Here is a 19,347-nt window from a genome sequence, read left to right on the forward strand (position 1 = left end):
GTAGTAATTAATGGATATTGAATTGTTTTTTCAATTGCGATTTGTGTAGTGGAGCGTGACAGGGTAGGAAAATGTGTTTTGGGAGGAGTTGATGATTTAATGAATGTGGTGTTAATGAATGTTTGGACTGGTTTTTTGGAGTTTCAAGGGTTAATATTAATTGGAATTTGCAGTGGGAATTGTTAAGTTTGTTTAGTTGAACTTGGCCAAATTGTTTGTTTTCCGTTGATGGAGATTAATGGAGAGTGTATTAACATATGGATTGATGAGGTTGTGAATGCACAATGATCCCTTGGGACTACTGAAGGGTGTTTAATAAAAGTGGAATACCAGTAGTGATTTTAGGAGTTTTAAGTGCAGCAAGTAATGTGATATTGATTGAATGCACTTGAACCGAGTTCAAGGTTGTAGGAGGTTGTAACCAAATAATTTAGTTACTTTGAACTCAGAAAGTTCGGTAGATGGCTTGTGTGATGTAGCTGCTGTAAGGTGAGTGGGCTTTTTGTGTTATTCTTAATTGTGTGTAATATGGGACGTTTGTTTTAGAGCAGCTGTTATATTAGTGGCAGGATTGGTGTGGCTGTTTTGTAATGAAGGGTGTTTGTGTTCACACTAGCTAAGGGGTGTTCACACTAACTGAATTGAGAGGGGGAGTATATTAGTTATGGCACTTGTGATATAGCTGCTGTAAGGTAAGTGGGTTTTGTGTTTTTTATTCTTAATTGTGTGTAACTGTAACATCACGTTTGTTTAGAGCAGCTGTTCTAATAGTGTCAGGTTTGGCATGGCTGTTGTGTAATTTTACTTAAAAGTGATTTATCTGTTTGTTGTGGCAGTTGTAAGTATACGAAGGGACTTTCACACTAGCAGTATTGCGAGAGGGGGTATTTAACTCGAGTAAACTGGGTATTTATACCTCAAGTAAAGTGCCCAGTTGTGGTATTGTGGTACTGTAGGCTTACCCCCATTGACTCATTACAAAACATTTGTTTAAGAGCTTTAAAGGCAGATATTACTAGTACTTGTGGAACATGTCACTAACCATTTGCTTGACTCATCAGGGTATATATAGTACCCGGGAGATAGTAAACCTTAGAGGAGAAGGCCCCGTAAGAATGGGTGACCATTGGGAGAGTCTGTTTAATATTCAGTAGTAACACTAACATCAATCCCAATCACACCAGTTCTTTTGCCCAATATATCTGTACAATAATTGAATGACCTTTGAATGTGTAAAAAACTCATATTCCAAAAGATGAGGTCAAATATGAGCAATGATTGGTATTATGCTGGTGAACGATAGTTTTACCGAGATGGTGTCACTGTACATAATCACAGATTATAAGGACTGTGGTATATATGAACTTGACAAGGTCAGTGACTTTCTCTGTCAAAACATATTATGGTATTGTTTCAGTGTGAAAGTGGAGATATCTGAACAAAATGATCATGGTGATTGGTGCAATTATCTTGATTGTATCAAACAGTCAAAAGTCTTTTTGAAACCAGTTTTATGATGTAACAACTTATACATGAACCTTTGTTTGAGATAAAGCGGTATTGCAACAATTTTAATATGACTTCACATCGGAACTGGATAATATTTTGATGGATTTGGACAGATTTGTTCGGTGTTTTGTGTTTGTAATTTTTGCTATTCGTTATGTGTATTTTGAGTTGCGTTGGTGGAAAAGGTAAGTTTCTGAACCAAGTTTGAACAGTGATGAATGCCAATGGAACATGTAGTTAGAATTGAGGGAATCATTCTAAAAATGTCAACATTATTGATTGATCAGAATTGTCAGCAGTAGGCCTATTGATCAGAATAAAATGGGGGAAATGATAAGCACATTCAAGATCGCTAGTTCTTATTGACAGAATGAACTCATAAGAAAATATCTCAGGCAGGCCCATACACAGGGAGGAGGGTGTGCGGGGGTGCCACGCACCTCTCCAAATTTGGAAAAGTATACAAAAAGTCCCAAAATTTCAGAATTGGCGAGCGTAGCGAGCAAAAAAATCAGGTTTTTTATGCTTTTTGGACAAAAAAGGTCAAAATTGTGTCCATTTTTCACAAAATTGCCCCCTCCCTGGAAAAAAGTCCACTTTTTCAAAGTCAGCACCCCCCAAATAAAATCCTGCGTACAGGCCTGATCTCAGGTTTGGGCATGTAGCAAAAAAAATTGGTATGCCAACTCAACATGAAAGTTAACCCATACTCATGGATTTTTTCCTTATTTTGTGTACTACTACTGGTAGATACTATTGCGAAATGAAAAACCTGAAAATTTGAGGTCGTAACTCCCTTTCGTTTCCGCGCTACAGCAATTTGAAATTTAGGGGGGCACACGAAAATAACGCGTCGCGAGGTCTACTTTGATTTTCAAGGTGGCGTAATTTCAAAAGTATATATCCCACACCCCTGAAAATTTGTATTCTGGGCTAACTTTTTGTGTAGAATCCAAATATGCAACTTAGAAGTTCATAGATATACCATATTAAAGATACGATGGTCTAAACATAGCCGAAAATCAAAGCTGGACCCACTTTAGGGGGGTCGTATCACCGAAACACAAAATATTTTTAGAGTCCAAGTTTTGTCATCTTTAGCCTGCACCCCCTACTACTCACACACAAAAGAAGGGGCCAATTTCAAATTGTTCAACTGAGTTGCAGGCCTTCAAAATGAACACAATAAATTTTGGACCTAAATTGCCCCCCTGGAAATCCACATCAGACACCTCGAACCAACTTCTCTGTTACGACCTCAAATTTTCAGGTTTTTCATTTCTCAATAGTATCTACCAGTACACAAAATAAGGAAAAAATCCATGAGTATGGGTTAACTTTCATGTTGAGTTGGCATGGAATGACTCAATCAAGTTAATAATTGGTTTCTGGCCCCTAAGTAAACCATATAATAACAAAGCTGTTGTGGCACTCGACTGCCCCATCTATAATTTCCAATAGTGGTGCAATAGGAAAGGTTTTGGGAAGGATATCAGCTTTTGGTAGGGCATTAGGCACAACTAACCACCAACATCCCAACAACCAACCCCCAACCCCACCTCATCCCCCGTGCGCCCTCATCCACAGTTACAACAGCCATCACAGAAAAAACCTACGATATATGTGGCTCGAGAGCCACAGCGGCTCTAGTTCCAATCTGCTTTCTTTTCAGGACGACGAGATAGTTGATACGTTGCACCAATGGCCACCACGTGGAAAATTAAGGCGCCTTGTATCAGGAGAGCACTGCGCCAACCGTAAGTTGAAATCAGAAAATTTATTAAAGGCGGAGAACAAAGACAGCTGAAGCACATCCAGCAAACACTATACCTATCATGGTACCGCAGTATTTCGTAAAGTATGATGTGATGATTATTGGCTGGGATATGTAGACAAGAGATGCACCAAGTCCTGAAAGAAAAAAAAATAACGTAATAAATGGTTCATTCGTTCAAATTAAATGCAAGCCGAATACTACTAACAGGAATGCCTCATTCATTGCATTCTTCTTTCTAACTACAGATGAACCCGGGAGATGAACCAAATTTCACGCATTCTTATACATCAATGGAGATCATAGTTGGTTTCCATCCCACCTGAAATGTGAAATGATGCAGCTTTGGCGGGGATTTTAAACCGCATCCCATCACCCGTGTTATACGTAGACAAAAGAACGATGAAAGTTTACAACACAATACAATATAAGATCGATTTTTAAGCGGCTTTAATGCACCCAATTGGACAGTCACAACACCAGTTTGGTGCGGATGGGACCCAGTAATGGCCGAATGAATTCTGACCATTATTTGCCTCGTTGGATTCGTCTATAGCTCGTTAGATTCGTAACGAGCTAAAGTGATGGTCAGAACGAGCTAAAGTGATGGTCAGAATTCATTCGGCCGTTACTGGTCTTTCTGCACCAAACCGGTGTTGTGACTGCCCAATTTGGTGGATAAAGGCCGCTTAAAATCGATCTTATATTGCATTTGGTCTACGTGTAACACGAGTGATGGATGGAATGCAGATCCCCGCCAAGCCTGCATTATTTTTTTTTTACATTTCAGGTAGGATGGACCCTGTCAATCCCTGCCATTGAGGTGTAGGAATGCGTGAAATTTGAATCGTCTATACTCTTACCTACTCCTCCTTCATCGTATTTCGCTTATCAACATAACAATCATGATCTTCGTCTTCATCATCATGATTATCATCCCAACTCTTCAGCTTCGACTTCTTCCTCTTCATGTCTATCATCATCGTCTTCTCCTCCTCCTTCTTCATGCCCTGTTGCTTCGTCTTCTTCCAGGGCTTCTTCCACCTGCTCCTTATCATCATTGTCTCCTCCTCCTCCTCCTTCGTCTTCATCCCTTTCTGCATTTACTTCTTCCACTTCCTCATCACAAAATTAATGATTACCCCGGGTGATTACCATCTCCTCCTCCTTCTCCTCCCCCTTCTCCTTTGTCTTCATGTAAGTTCACACTACTGCATCTTTGTCTTCCTCTTATTCCTCCTATAATTCATGTTGATCAAGGGGAGTATGAAAGTCACATACCAGGGATAATGCCTAGAGTGATGAACAGTGCCGAAGTTGAATTGGCTAAATAGGTGGTCATCATTCCGGCTGCTTGCAATGTACCTCCTGCCATCACCACCCACCTGTAGTGGACTTTGTTAACCACAACACTTGTCAACGGACCTGTAAATATTTCCAATATAATAATTAATGAAGAAGGGGAGCAAAGAAAATTTGGCTCACGGGATTCGAACAGGTTACCGTTTTATTACGAGTTCAGTGTTTTACCATTTATCCAGCGCCGTGATGGACGGCGATACTGTATACTCATACCTTTGCTCGTATCGCATATACAGGGTGGTCCAAAAACAACTTTACCCAATTTCAAAGTTTCATATCTCACATTCTTAACAACCATCTTTCTAAGAGTATTCGTGCACATTCTTAACAACCATCTTTCTAAGAGTATTCGCTGAAAAAAATTAATGAAAAAAATTAAATTACAAATGTAGCGGCAGTTTTAAGACAAATGGTCAAATGAGTTTCAAATGGCTGCTGCCCCACAGCACATTATGCATCGAGTGTTTTCCCCCCGATGGTACGCAGGCATGTTGCAATTTTCAGATGGAATTCCGGAACGGGACGTAAAATACCTATAAATTTACGTGGCTTAAGGGATCTTTTTGTGGGACATGAGAGCACATCAGACATATCGAACTGCATTCTGAATACGAAGAATGTCTTTCTGGTATCAAATTTTTTTTTTGAAATTCACGATATAATACAATTTTATGACAAATTATTAAAATTTGATATTTTTCACATTTTTGATATATAACAGTCCTCGGAGTAAATTTTATAAATCTAATGATATATTCTTAAAGTGTATGTAGCTGGGAGGAAAAATCGACGATCAATTGAAAATTTTGACCTTTCATATTGAAGATTTTTTCCCCCAAAGACCTAATTTTGTGTGTGTTTTGGGAAAAAAATCCATATCTTCAATACGAAAGGTCAAAATTTTCAATTGATCGTCGGTTTGTCATCCCACCTACATACACTTTTAGAATAAATCAGTAGATTTATAAAGTTTACTTCGAGTACTGTTAAATATCAAAAATATCAATTTTTAATCATTTGCCATAAAATGTGTATTACATTGCGAATTTCAAAAAATCCAAAATAATTTGATATCAGAAAGACATTCTACGTAATCAGAATGCAACTCGATATGCCTGATGTGCTCTAATGTCCCACAATAAATACTGTCCAAACGTTCATACCCCTCCCCTTAACTTAAAAAAAAACAGCTTTAAAATCGGCTAACATCATATATATATATTATTCTAAATTAAAGAGACAGAAATTTATTCTGTAATTCTGGGGAAAGCTATATGCAGACATCCCAGCAAACACAAAAACGTTTTAAATAAGTTATATTTTGGCTTTTGGTTTAGGTAAAAACGTTTTAATAACATTAAAATGTCGGGTTATATAAAGGTCATGATAACGTTTTAAAACGTTTTGTATGAAAACACACTGCAACAATATTTTTAAATGTTTTCAAAAAATGTTATTGTAAACTGGTTTTGCAAACATTTTTGCCAAATATTGTGTCAATATTTAAATAACATTATGATAAAATATTTGAACCCAGCAAACACAAAAATGTTCTTAAAATGTTTTTTTCAAAACCTTTTAATAACATTTAAATGTCGGGTTATATAAAGGTCATGAAAACGTTTTTAAAACGTTATTGAAAATATCTTGGGCAAACGTTTTTCGCAAAATATTTTTTTATCCCCAAAATAACATTCTGTTTAGAATGTTTTGTATCAAGTTTTCAAGAATGTTTTTGGAATGTTATTAAAACGTTTTTTATATCCTTTATATAACCTGTAAAACATTTTTGTTTGCTGAGCAGTAGATTATCAAAAAATGTTTTTAAGGTTATGAAAACGTTTTATACTCTTAATATACCCTTTATATAACCCGACATTTAAACGTTTTCTGACAACCTTTTATAACCTTTTGCGAATGATGTCGAAAACGTTTTGTGTTTGCTGGGATGTTATACCAAAAACTCTCTACTTCCTGATGCCTCACACGTCATTCCCTCTGACATAACTTGTCGCATCTTTTACAAGTTGTTAATATTCACAAGACCTTCTATGTTTTGGGCATAATTTATGTTACAACGCTCTTTTCTTTACTTTCTAAAACATAAGGCCCTATTATACTAATGAATGTTGTATTGCAAAATACAGACATAATTATGATAATGAAGGCATGATTTGCGGGTATAAGCGAATTCTGCACATTACGATGAAACCGCTAACAATACTCGCATATTTAGGCCCTATTATACTAATGCATGTTGTATGGCAAAATACAGACATAATTATGATAATGAAGGCATGATTTGCGGGTATAAGCGAATTCTGCACATTACGATGAAACCGCTAACAACGCTCACAAATTTCCTTCACCAATAAAAAAAAAATATAGCACCATAAAATAAATTAAAAGAAAATTATTTTATACATGCATGTAGGTCTAATGCAATAAGCTGAAATCTTGGTAATTCCAACAATATGACACAGTCAGAATAATTTTAGAAGAGTCGTTGCGAGAATCGATCTGAGAGCATCGATTCCCGTGACGACTCTTCTAAAATTATTCTGTTTGCGAGAATTCTATTCTCCTAAATTCATCCCTTTTCCAAACGCAGTACGTTAAGGGGGTACTACACCCCTGCCCAATTTGTGCCTATTTTTGCATTTTTCTCAAAAATTATAGCGCATTTGATACAAGTAAGATATGTATATTATAGGGGCAAGGACTACAACTACTACACTGAAAATTCACCAACTCAAGGCAAGTAGTTATTGATTTATTGATCAAATACTGGTTTCCCTCATTTTTGACTGTAACTCCACAACTGTTGTCTGTGCTGAAATAAAATTTCCAGTGCAGTGGTTGTGGTCCTTGCCCCTATAATATAAATATCTTACTTATCACCAATGCACTATAATTTTTGAGAAAAATGCAAAAATAGGCACAAAATTGGGCAGTGGTGTAGTACCCCCTTAAGATGATTCTTTCAAGATGAGTATGCGTTTGTGAGTATCATTTTGTATTCACGCAAGTTCGAAACTGTACCACGGATGACAAATCCCATAGGCTTACGTGTGGACAAATATTATTTTGACCCTTTACGTTAAAACTGGCGCCACATAACATTCATTTTCAGTAAATTTTTCACCAAATACTTTCAGAAAGATGTTCTTTTAGGATATGCAACAAAATTTTGAAATAGATTTTTTTTAACTTAGAGTAATCAACCTTTGAAATTGGCCCGGGAAATTGGGCAAAGTTGTTTTTGGATCACACTGTATTTAGAATAGGTCTATGTAACGCTTTTGAGAATAGCTGCTCAAAACTCCGAGAAATGAACCTTCCAAATTGGGTAAAGTTCTTTTTGGACCACACTGTTAAGTAGAGATGGTCTAAATTGAAAAGGTTTCAAACATCAAATTGCAGTCCAGTCAAGACCTGACACTAGTGGATAGGTTCATATCCCAGCAAACACAAAACGTTTTCGACATCATTCGCAAAAGGTTATAACAGGTTGTCAGAAAACGTTTAAATGTCGGGTTATATAAAGGGTACATTAATGGTATAAAACGTTTTCATAACATTAAATAACATTTGTTGAAAATTTACTGCACAGCAAACACAAATGTTTTACAGAAAACATTTAAATGTCGGGTTATATAAAGGGTATAAAAAACGTTTTAATAACATTCCAAGAACATTTTGAAAACTTGGTACAAATCATTGTAAACAGAATGTTATTTTGGGGTTGAAAAATATTTTGCAAAAAATGTTTGCCCAAAATATTTACAATAACGTTTTTAAAATGTTTTCACGACCTTTATATAACCCGACATTTAAATGTTATTAAAACGTTTTGTATAAAAACATTTTAAGAACATTTCTGTGTTTGCTGGGTGCAAATATTTTAACATAATGTTATTTAAGTGTTGACAAAATATTTGGCCAAAAATGTTTGCAAAAATAGTTTACAGTGACATTTCGAAAACATTTTAAAAATATTGTTGTAGTGTGTTTTCATACAAAACGTTTTAAAACGATTTCATGACCTTTATATAACCCGACATTTTAATGTTATTAAAACGTTTTTACCTAAACCAAAACCCAAAATATAACTTATTTAAAACGTTTTAAAAACGTTTTTGTGTTTGCTGGGATATATACCGGTACTTCGATATATCTACCTACCTGCAATACATTGTGTAGCATATGCAAGACTGCAAATCCACCCTGCAGCTGCTGATCCAACATTGAATTCTTCTAATATCGGTGCCATATAAAGCCCCATAACCTGCACTGTTCCATTACTCAAAAGTAACGTAGTAAAGACACAAAGTACTACGCATATTTGTCGCAAATTCAAGTCCATGGTTGTTTCAATAATTTAAAAGACTGCTGGTTCAACCGTAAACATAGCACATGAATACATGTATGTAGGCCCTACATTACTGAATGCAAATAAAGGCTATTATCTTCGGTAAAAGGTCGGGACAATCGGTTAGAATTGTGCTATACAGGGTGTCCCAGAGAAAACTACCGAGTGAACAAAATTGAACGTAAGTCGAAAAATAGACATCATAATCAAACAATTTAAAATGCAGCGCATAGCCTATTTTATTGTGCATCACATACAAAAAATTTATTTGATTCGGTTGGCAGGTTGGGAAAATATAAACGATTACATAATGCGCGCATCAATGCAGTTCATTCCAAGTTTGATCAACAGGCGCTTTTTTCATACTCGCTCAACGCTTCCAAAAGTTTGTGTATCTCATTAATTTAGTCCACATTATCTATTTTATAATCCGACGGTGTTATGTTATTCATGCTTTCACTGAAGATGAATAACAGTTTGTTTGAGAAAACTTTGATTCCTGCAATTGGAAGCTTTCCAACTTATATTTTATTTTTTAACTTTCCAAAGAACATTTGAGCCAAGAATGACAATGAACAAGTGCTTACAGCTTTACGTGTGATTTTTGATACCATGCAACTTAAAAGTTTTAAAAGATATAAACTTTGCATTTTAATATCTTGGAAATATTCCAAAATCCAGCTGGAATTCTTTATGCAATAATTCTTTATGCAACATTTATATCAACATTAACGAAAAAAGATATTTATAAGTACTGTGCATCATCGTACATGCAAGCTTCCATTTTCAATATCGTGCAGGTTTTGAAATTTGAACAAAACCTAATTAAATATTTTACAAGAAACAGATTATTTAAAAAGAACGAAAAGGATTTCACCGAATAAAATTTGAAGCCCATTGACAGTTAACCACTAGTCCGCATTGTGTTGAATGATCTTATTTCAAACTTGGAATGAAGTAAATTGACTCATGCGTTATGTAATCGCTCATTTCTTCGCAATCAGTCAACCGATTCCGGTAAAATTAGCGTATAAGATGCAGCATAAGATGAGCTACACGCTGATGTTTAGATTTTTGGATTTTGATGTATATTTCTTGACTTACGTCCAAATTCATTCGCCCGGTAATTTTTTCTGGGACACCCTGTATATAGACTTTACCATGTTTACCCCGAAACTACATGACAATGATCTGAACTTGAACCACGGGTAATCGGGTATTGAACTTGGGCTGGTGACTCCAAAGTCCAAATATTCGCTGTTAAATATTCGTGCAACAGTTTTAGTCAATAATGGTTCATTTATGTTTTTATCTTCTGCGAATGTTAAGTAAAGAAATATCCATTTGATATGTAACATGTAGGCCTATAACATTGAAACAGATAATCGATTTTTTTTCGTCACCAGTCATTCGTTAAAAGTTTTAAATACTGGAAATAATATTGAAATAGGTTGAATACTCGAATACATAATTATTGCATCAAATAAATGACGACGAATGAAATATATTGTTTAGACCTTCAGACTAAAATCCGGATAAAAATAGAATATTTCCCGCTTGGGTTCTTACACATATACAAAACTGTGTAATTGTTGTCTAGCTGAAAGGTAAGAAAACATACATGGCTTCTTATACTTCCGAGAAAGGCGAGGCGAAAGGCTTATGGTCAGTAGTTTGGAAGGATGGTCTCTTATATTCTATTCTCACTTGATGAGTAAAAACAAAATTTCTCCAACCTTATTCTGTATAAAGGTATACATTAACATTGAAAACAAAAACCGCCTGACCCAAACTCAACCCCCACCCGAATTACATGGTGCGTCCCTATTGGATGTAGCATTTGGAGAATGAATTGACTCTTTATAATCAGAATGTTCAAGCCTAAGTTAAATTGGCCAACATTCAAACTGACTTTTTCGATTATTAATGAAGGCGTTCAACAAGGTTGTGTATTATCTCCAGTTATATTTAGCATTTTATTCATGAGTTTAGCAAGCTTCTGGGGGCTGTAGGCTAAAACAATTATGAACCACCATAAATTATTCAGTGTTATAAAGAATGATCATGATTGGCTGAAATGCCAACATATGGATAATTACTTCCAATCGAAATGTACGTTACTTTCGACGGTGGCTCCGATATTATATTGGCCCTAATTACAATTCCCGGTAAGGTGAGTTGGATTTTTTGTGTGTCCATTTTAAGCCCAAAATTGTTTACTTTCATGCGAAAATGTAGATATGGCACTGGGAAATATATTTTATATGTCACTCCTGTTTTTCTGAAACGATATTGCACGAGTACGAAAAAGAGCCAAAACGCACCTCGCGGGAAATATAAAATTATATGGTGTTCACCGTACGGGAGTGCAGTGGATAAACAATCTGCTACAATACTTTCTATCTACTATAGTTTTAACATGTTCCTATTATATTAAACTTAAAGTAACCGCATCCCATAGAAGCCAGCGAGAGCAGTGTTTTTGGAAGAACTTGTTTAAATTGTGATAATGAACTTGACGTAACCCTATGATTTAACATGAGCCTAATTAAATTATGACTCAAACCTCAGACATTAGATTGCAGTAGACCATAGATCCTGAAAAAAAGAAAAACTAACACGAGTGGTTCGTTCTTAATTGATAATGTTTGGTAGGGTGGGGTATGGGGGTGGTGAAGTAGGTGTTAGGTGGAGTCGGGGCAGGGGAAGGGGCCCCAAGCAAAAGAGAAAATGGGCCGAATTTACCTGGGCCAGGCCAAAATTTGGAGGCCCCAAACTCACCGTGAAGAAGGCATGTGCACTCAAAGAGGCCAAGTTTGGTTTACAAATTGGAGGCCAACTATAAGATCGACAGTGGTGGCAGAAGCATTGTAAATTAGAGGGTGATAAGCATATTTTGTTCCGATCTTACTAGGACATTTGCGCACTAGATACATTTTTAATTTAAGACCATTTTAGCCAAAATGAAGGTGAATTTTGCTTTGCCTAGTATGATATGCAGTTTTGCCATATTTTGGTCCAAAACATCATGTTGTCGGGCTAAGAAGAACATGTACAGGGCAATTTTAGGGGCCCCTCTGGCCCAATGGCAAATCCGGCCCTGCTAAAAGGGCCCCGCACTGTTTCTTGTCCATAGGCCCCCTAGGCACTTGCTACGCCCCTGAGTAGGGGTGGGGTAAGGGTAGAGGTTAGGTTTGAGATGAGTGGGTACTGGGTAGGTGTCAGTGGGATAGGGGGTGCTTGGTGTTCATTACAACAAGTTGCAATAGATCTAGTGACAAACTCTAATGAGCTGTGACATCACTCAATTGATATCTCGCCGTGATTTAGTAGTATATTTACTATGCAAATAACCACATTCCTTGCTCCACAGTGTATCAGGAACTAACCCTTTATTATGCTAAATAGGTTTCCCAATTTTACATGTTGAAGGCCACACTCTCCATACCTCAGTAAATATCAAAAGAGAAGAATACTTGTGTATAATAATTATTTGTATAATGGCTTGCCAAATATGGGCATTATAGTGGTATATTTATGAATATTGCATGGTACCTGAAGGCAAAATACCTGGATGGTGTCCAGTTTGGCTCGAAAATACCGCATGGTCAATAATATCGAGGGAGTTTGATATTTTATGAATGAACTGTAGTATGAATGGTAGCACACCGCCATCCAGAGCCTTGATTCACTACGAAACAGTAAAATGCTTGGTTGAAATTACATCTGTACCTGAGTCGGTTTTTAAGTTTTGTAATTTTTTTGCACGAAATATGAAGATAACTATTCAAATCAATATTACTTGTGATGTTTTGGCCTAAATACATTTGTTTAGCAAGATACGGCTTTCGAAAGAAGTGGATACGTGCTGGTGGCCTATACCCTTGAGTGTGTGATTATTATGTAGTCAATTCACCACACACTGGTGAATGGGAGATGTCCTCCAACTTTTTCTAATGTGTGGCTAGGTGGTGGTGGGAGGGGTAGGAATGAGGTTTGTTGAGTAAGAGTATGCTGGCATTATGAGTGTGTTGATTAGGGGTGGAGCATAGGGCAGGGTAGGGATTCATATGAAAAGATTTGACTACAAAAACGATTCTCCTATAGACGAATCCAACGAGCCAAGTCATGGTCAGGATTTGGTCGGCCATATTTGGTTCCCCGCATGCACCAAACAGGTGTTGTGAGTGCCCAATTGGGTGGATTAAACCCGCTTAAAATGCGATGTTAGATTCTTTTGTATTGTAAACTGTCATCATTCTTTTGTCTACGTGTAACACGGGTGATAGAATGCAGTTTAAAATACCCTTCAAGGCCGCATCATTTCACAATTTAGGTGAGATAGCTGGGTCCCCGTCGCGGCTATGGCTGCCATTGAGGAGTAGGAATGCGTGAAATTGGATTCGTCTATAAACGCACAGTTTCCACCTCGGTACACCCGAGTACACACAAATTTCCAGCACTGCGAGAATGAGCGAGTCTGGTCTCCACACAGTCTGTGTTATACTACACGGTTGAGTGCATAGCATTTTAAGAGCTGTGTGAGATCTATCCCTCGGTAGGTACGCCACTGCTCGTTATTATTTATTATAATGGTTCGATAAGAATATATTGTTCTGAAAATTTACTGGCATTTGAAATATTAACCCCCTTTTAGATTCCTTCAGATTTATGTCCACAAGTTTTTAATTCATCTTTCTCTCCATCCACATTTCGTATCGCGGTCCACGTCCTTTTTTCCTGTCAGCAAAATAAACAGGGAAAAAGACACATGCTCCGAGAATGTAGGTAGCACCAAAAACGTAGAAACCAAGCTTGTAATTACCAGTTATATCATGTATTGCACCTGCGCAGAAACAATGAAAAGAAACGAGTAGCAATTTAAGGTCAGTTGTAATAGACATTAGTTTGATTGAAGTTTTTTTTATTTACAATTGGTATCTCGTACACAAAGTTTTTGTATCGATTGTAATTCCATTGATGATACGCGCTGTTACGTAATCAAGTATAAGATATCATTTTCGTAATTATGTGGTTTGAAAAACAAAGGTACAGTCTTAAAGAAATTCCATCCTAATATTCAATGGGGTCAAAGGTCAACTCTCGTTACATACTGACCACCCCTCGTATATTCTCGCGGAAGTCGGAATTTCGGAGGTCGAGACACATTGCACAAACCTGTGCACTTGCACGAAGTAATTATCTGTCATACACTTATGAACGATCAGTAAGTAGAAAAATATTAACCGCTGTATTCATAACTTTAGTTTTGAAATTTATATAATTCGCGCGCACTGAAGAGTGAGTCGGGAAATATTATATACACGGGACAAACTTTACAAGGCATATAAATCAACAATAGAATATTCAATTGGTTTTGTTTTTGATTCACCTGCTAAATATGCTCCAGTCATGATTCCCAAACAATCTACGAATAGCTCCATCCCTACCGCTGTCGCCAAATGTGATATCCCAGTTAGTTGAAGCAACATGACATACATGACTGTGAATAAAATACCCGTAGTAAATCCTGTGCCAAACGCAGACACCATAAATCCAGCATAATTATTAATTAATGGGTTCACAAAAGTAGATGCGGCAGCTACAATAAGGGTTACTTCATATAATGTCATCGGTGATACCCTGAAAACGTCAACTACAATGCCTTGAACGAAGCGTCCACAAACACTTGCAATGCCGAGCAACGATAACACAAATGCTCCGTCTTTAGAATAACCACTAATAGTAATCTGATTTGAAGAATGTATAATCGCAGCCGTGTAGGCCATATTTACGAAAAATGAAGTTAAATAAACAAGAACTAATATTGGCGTATCCATAAGCAGGATAATATGACTTGGAAACCACCCAGAGGAAATCCCCGATGATTTCGTTGCACCTGTTTCGTCAAACTGCTTCAGCGCTTTGTCATCTATATCCGGATCATTCCAATCTGCTTTCTTTTCAGGACGACGAGATAGTTGATACGTTGCACCAATGGCCACCACGTGGAAAATTAAGGCGCCTTGTATCAGGAGAGCACTGCGCCAACCGTAAGTTGAAATCAGAAAATTTATTAAAGGCGGGAGAACAAAGACAGCTGAAGCACATCCAGCAAACACTATACCTATCATGGTACCGCAGTATTTCGTAAAGTATGATGTGATGATTATTGGCTGGGATATGTAGACAAGAGATGCACCAAGTCCTGAAAAAAAAATAACGTAATAAATGGTTCATTCGTTCAAATTAAATGCAAGCCGAATACTACTAACAGGAATGCCTCATTCATTGCATTCTTCTTTCTAACTACAGATGAACCCGGGAGATGAACCAAATTTCACGCATTCTTATACATCAATGGAGATCATAGTTGGTTTCCATCCCACCTGAAATGTGAAATGATGCAGCTTTGGCGGGGATTTTAAACCGCATCCCATCACCCGTGTTATACGTAGACAAAAGAACGATGAAAGTTTACAACACAATACAATATAAGATCGATTTTTAAGCGGCTTTAATGCACCCAATTGGACAGTCACAACACCAGTTTGGTGCGGATGGGACCCAGTAATGGCCGAATGAATTCTGACCATTATTTGCCTCGTTGGATTCGTCTATAGCTCGTTAGATTCGTAACGAGCTAAAGTGATGGTCAGAACGAGCTAAAGTGATGGTCAGAATTCATTCGGCCGTTACTGGTCTTTCTGCACCAAACCGGTGTTGTGACTGCCCAATTTGGTGGATAAAGGCCGCTTAAAATCGATCTTATATTGCATTTGGTCTACGTGTAACACGAGTGATGGATGGAATGCAGATCCCCGCCAAGCCTGCATTATATTTTTTTACATTTCAGGTAGGATGGACCCTGTCAATCCCTGCCATTGAGGTGTAGGAATGCGTGAAATTTGAATCGTCTATACTCTTACCTACTCCTCCTTCATCGTATTTCGCTTATCAACATAACAATCATGATCTTCGTCTTCATCATCATGATTATCATCCCAACATCATCTTCCTTTTCTCCCTTCTTCTTTGTTTTCATTCTCTTCAGCTTCGACTTCTTCCTCTTCATGTCTATCATCGTCGTCTTCTCCTCCTCCTTCTTCTTCATGCCCTTCTGCTTCGTCATCTTCCACATGCTCCTTATCATCATTGTCTCCTCCTCCTTCGTCTTCATCCCTTTCTGCATTTACTTCTTCCACTTCCTCATCACAAAATTAATGATTACCCCGGGTGATTACCATCTCCTCCTCCTTTTCCTCCTCCTCCTTCTCCTTCTCCTCCTCCCCTTCTCCTTTGTCTTCATGTAAGTTCACACTACTGCATCTTTGTCTTCCTCTTATTCCTCCTATAATTTACGTGTTGATCAAGGGGAGTATGAAAGTCACATACCAGGGATAATGCCTAGAGTGATGAACAGTGCCGAAGTTGAATTGGCTAAATAGGTGGTCATCATTCCGACTGCTTGCAATGTACCTCCTGCCATCACAACCCACCTGTAGTGGACGTTGTTAACCACAACACTTGTCAACGGACCTGTAAATATTTCCAATATAATAATTAATGAAGAAGGGGAGCAAAGAAAATTTGGCTCACGGATTCGAACAGGTTACCGTTTTATTACGAGTTCAGTGTTTTACCATTTATCCAGCGCCGTGATGGACGGCGATACTGTATACTCATACCTTTGCTCGTATCGCATATACAGGGTGGTCCAAAAACAACTTTACCCAATTTCAAAGTTTCATATCTCACATTCTTAACAACCATCTTTCTAAGAGTATTCGTGCACATTCTTAACAACCATCTTTCTAAGAGTATTCGCTGAAAAAAAATTAATGAAAAAAATTAAATTACAAATGTAGCGGCAGTTTTAAGACAAATGGTCAAATGAGTTTCAAATGGCTGCTGCGCCACAGCACATTATGCATCGAGTGCTTTTCCACCCCGATGGTACGCAGGCATGTTGCAATTTTCAGATGGAATTCCGGAACGGGACGTAAAATACCTATAAATTTACGTGGCTTAAGGGATCTTTTTTGGACATGAGAGCACATCAGACATATCGAATTGCATTCTGAATACGAAGAATGTCTTTCTGGTATAATTTTTTTTAATTCACGATATAATACAATTTTATGACAAATTATTAAAATTTGATATTTTTCACATTTTTGATATATAACAGTCCTCGAAGTAAATTTTATAAATCTAATGATATATTCTTAAAGTGTATGTAGCTCCGAGGAAAAGTCGACGATCAATTGAAAATTTTGACCTTTCATATTGAAGATTTTTTCCCAAAAGACCTAATTTTGTGTGTGTTTTGGGAAAAAATCCATATCTTCAATACGAAAGGTCAAAATTTTCAATTGATCGTCGGCTTTTCATCCCACCTACATACACTTTAAGAATAAATCAGTAGATTTATAAAGTTTACTTCGAGTACTGTTAAATATCAAAAATATCAATTTTTAATCATTTGCCATAAAATGTGTATTACATTGCGAATTTCAAAAAATCCAAAATTCTTTGATATCAGAAAGACATTCTACGTATTCAGAATGCAACTCGATATGCCTGATGTGCTCTAATGTCCCACAATAAATACTGTCCAAACGTTCATACCCCACCCCTTAACTTTAAAAAAAAACAGCTTTAAAATCGGCTAACATCATATATATTATTCTAAATTAAAGAGACAGAAATTTGTTCTGTAATTCTGGGGAAAGCTATATGCACACATGTTATACCAAAAACTCTCTACTTCCTGATGCCTCACACGTCATTCCCTCTGACATAACTTGTCGTATCTTTTACAAGTTGTTAATATTCACAAGACCTTCTATGTTTTGGGCATAATTTATGTTACAACGCTCTTTTCTTTACTTTCTAAAACATTAGGCCCTATTATACTAATGCATGTTGTATGGCAAAATACAGACATAATTATGATAATGAAGGCATGATTTGCGGGTATAAGCGAATTCTGCACATTACGATGAAACCGCTAACAATGCTCACATATTTAGGCCCTATTAGGCCCTATTATACTAATGCATGTTGTATGGCAAAATACAGACATAATTATGATAATGAAGGCATGATTTGCGGGTATAAGCGAATTCTGTACATTACGATGAAACCGCTAACAATGCTCACATATTTCCTTCACCAATTTAAAAAAAATATAGCACCATAAAATAAATTAAAAGAAAATTATTTTATACATGCATGTAGGTCTAATGCAATAAGCTGAAATCTTGGTAATTCCAACAATAAGACACAGTCAGAATAATTTTAGAAGAGTCGTTGCGAGAATCGATCTGAGAGCATCGATTCCTGTGACGACTCTTCTAAAATTATTCTGTTTGCGAGAATTCTATTCTCCTAAATTCATCCCTTTTCCAAACGCAGTACGTTAAGATGATTCTTTTGAATCTTTCAAGATGAGTATGCGTTTGTGAGTATCATTTTGTATTCACGCAAGTTCGAAACTGTACCACGGGTGACAAATCCCATAGGCTACGTGTGGACAAATATTATTTTGACCCTTTACCTTAAAACTGACGCCACATAACATTCATTTTCAGTAAATTTTTCACCAAATACTTTTAGAAAGATGTTCTTTTAGGATATGCAACAAAATTTTGAAATAGATTTTTTTTAACTTAGAGTAATCAACCTTTGAAATTGGCCCGGGTAAAGTTGTTTTTGGACCACACTGTATTTAGAATAGGTCTATATAACGCTTTTGAGAGTAGCTGCTCAAAACTCCGAGAAATGAACCTTCCAAATTGGGTAAAGTTCTTTTTGGACTACACTGTTCAGTAGAGATGGTCTAAATTGAAAAGGTTTCAAGCATCAAATTGCAGTCCAGTCAAGACCTGACACTAGTGGTTAGGTTCATATATACCGGTACTTCGAGATATCTACCTACCAGCAATACATTGTGTAGCATATGCAAGACTGCAAATCCACCCTGCAGCTGCTGATCCAACATTGAATTCTTCTAATATCGATGCCATATAAAGCCCCATAACCTGTACTGTTCCATTACTCAAAAGTAACGAAGTAAAGACACAAAGTACTACGCTTATTTGTCGCAAATTCAAGTCCATGGTTGTTTCAATAATTTAAAAGACTGCTGGTTCAACCGTAAACATAGCACATGAATTCATGTATGTATGCCCTACATTACTGAATGCAAATAAAGGCTATTATCTTTGGTAAAAGGTCGGGACAATCGGTTAGAATTGTGCTATATATAGACTTTATCATGTTTGCCCCGAAACTACATGACAATGATCTGAACTTGAACCACGGG

At 36.9% G+C, this 19,347-nt stretch overlaps 2 protein-coding genes across 2 annotated transcripts; both read right to left on the reverse strand.

The window, feature by feature from the left end:
* Positions 1 to 3,289: 3,289 nt before the first annotated feature.
* On the reverse strand, positions 3,290 to 8,924 carry LOC140150135 (monocarboxylate transporter 9-like). The gene is made up of 3 exons (XM_072172140.1): positions 8,831 to 8,924; positions 4,565 to 4,708; positions 3,290 to 3,420 (listed from the first exon to the last, which is right to left on the reverse strand). The coding sequence occupies exons 1-3, from the start codon at positions 8,916 to 8,918 to the stop codon at positions 3,290 to 3,292; spliced, it is 363 nt and encodes a 120-aa protein (XP_072028241.1). The 5' UTR covers positions 8,919 to 8,924.
* A 4,778-nt stretch (positions 8,925 to 13,702) lies between these two features.
* LOC140150136 (monocarboxylate transporter 14-like) lies at positions 13,703 to 19,051 on the reverse strand. The gene is made up of 4 exons (XM_072172141.1): positions 18,961 to 19,051; positions 16,413 to 16,556; positions 14,410 to 15,225; positions 13,703 to 13,863 (listed from the first exon to the last, which is right to left on the reverse strand). The coding sequence occupies exons 1-4, from the start codon at positions 19,046 to 19,048 to the stop codon at positions 13,703 to 13,705; spliced, it is 1,209 nt and encodes a 402-aa protein (XP_072028242.1). The 5' UTR covers positions 19,049 to 19,051.
* Between the last annotated feature and the right edge of the window lie 296 nt (positions 19,052 to 19,347).

Source organism: Amphiura filiformis, chromosome 4, assembly GCF_039555335.1.
Source record: "Amphiura filiformis chromosome 4, Afil_fr2py, whole genome shotgun sequence".
Taxonomy (NCBI): domain Eukaryota; kingdom Metazoa; phylum Echinodermata; class Ophiuroidea; order Amphilepidida; family Amphiuridae; genus Amphiura; species Amphiura filiformis.

Excerpts from the sequence above, each read along its gene's own strand:
- LOC140150135 (XM_072172140.1), bottom strand. The coding sequence starts at position 8,918 with ATGGCACCGATATTAGAAGAATTCAATGTTGGATCAGCAGCTGCAGGG. Across the intron at positions 4,709-8,830 it reads TGCTACACAATGTATTGCAG|GTCCGTTGACAAGTGTTGTG; the intron begins GTAGGTAGATAT and ends AAATATTTACAG. Across the intron at positions 3,421-4,564 it reads CACTCTAGGCATTATCCCTG|GACTTGGTGCATCTCTTGTC; the intron begins GTATGTGACTTT and ends TTTTTCTTTCAG.
- LOC140150136 (XM_072172141.1), bottom strand. The coding sequence starts at position 19,048 with ATGGCATCGATATTAGAAGAATTCAATGTTGGATCAGCAGCTGCAGGG. Across the intron at positions 15,226-16,412 it reads CACTCTAGGCATTATCCCTG|GACTTGGTGCATCTCTTGTC; the intron begins GTATGTGACTTT and ends TTTTTTTTTCAG. Across the intron at positions 13,864-14,409 it reads GACTGGAGCATATTTAGCAG|GTGCAATACATGATATAACT; the intron begins GTGAATCAAAAA and ends GTTTCTGCGCAG.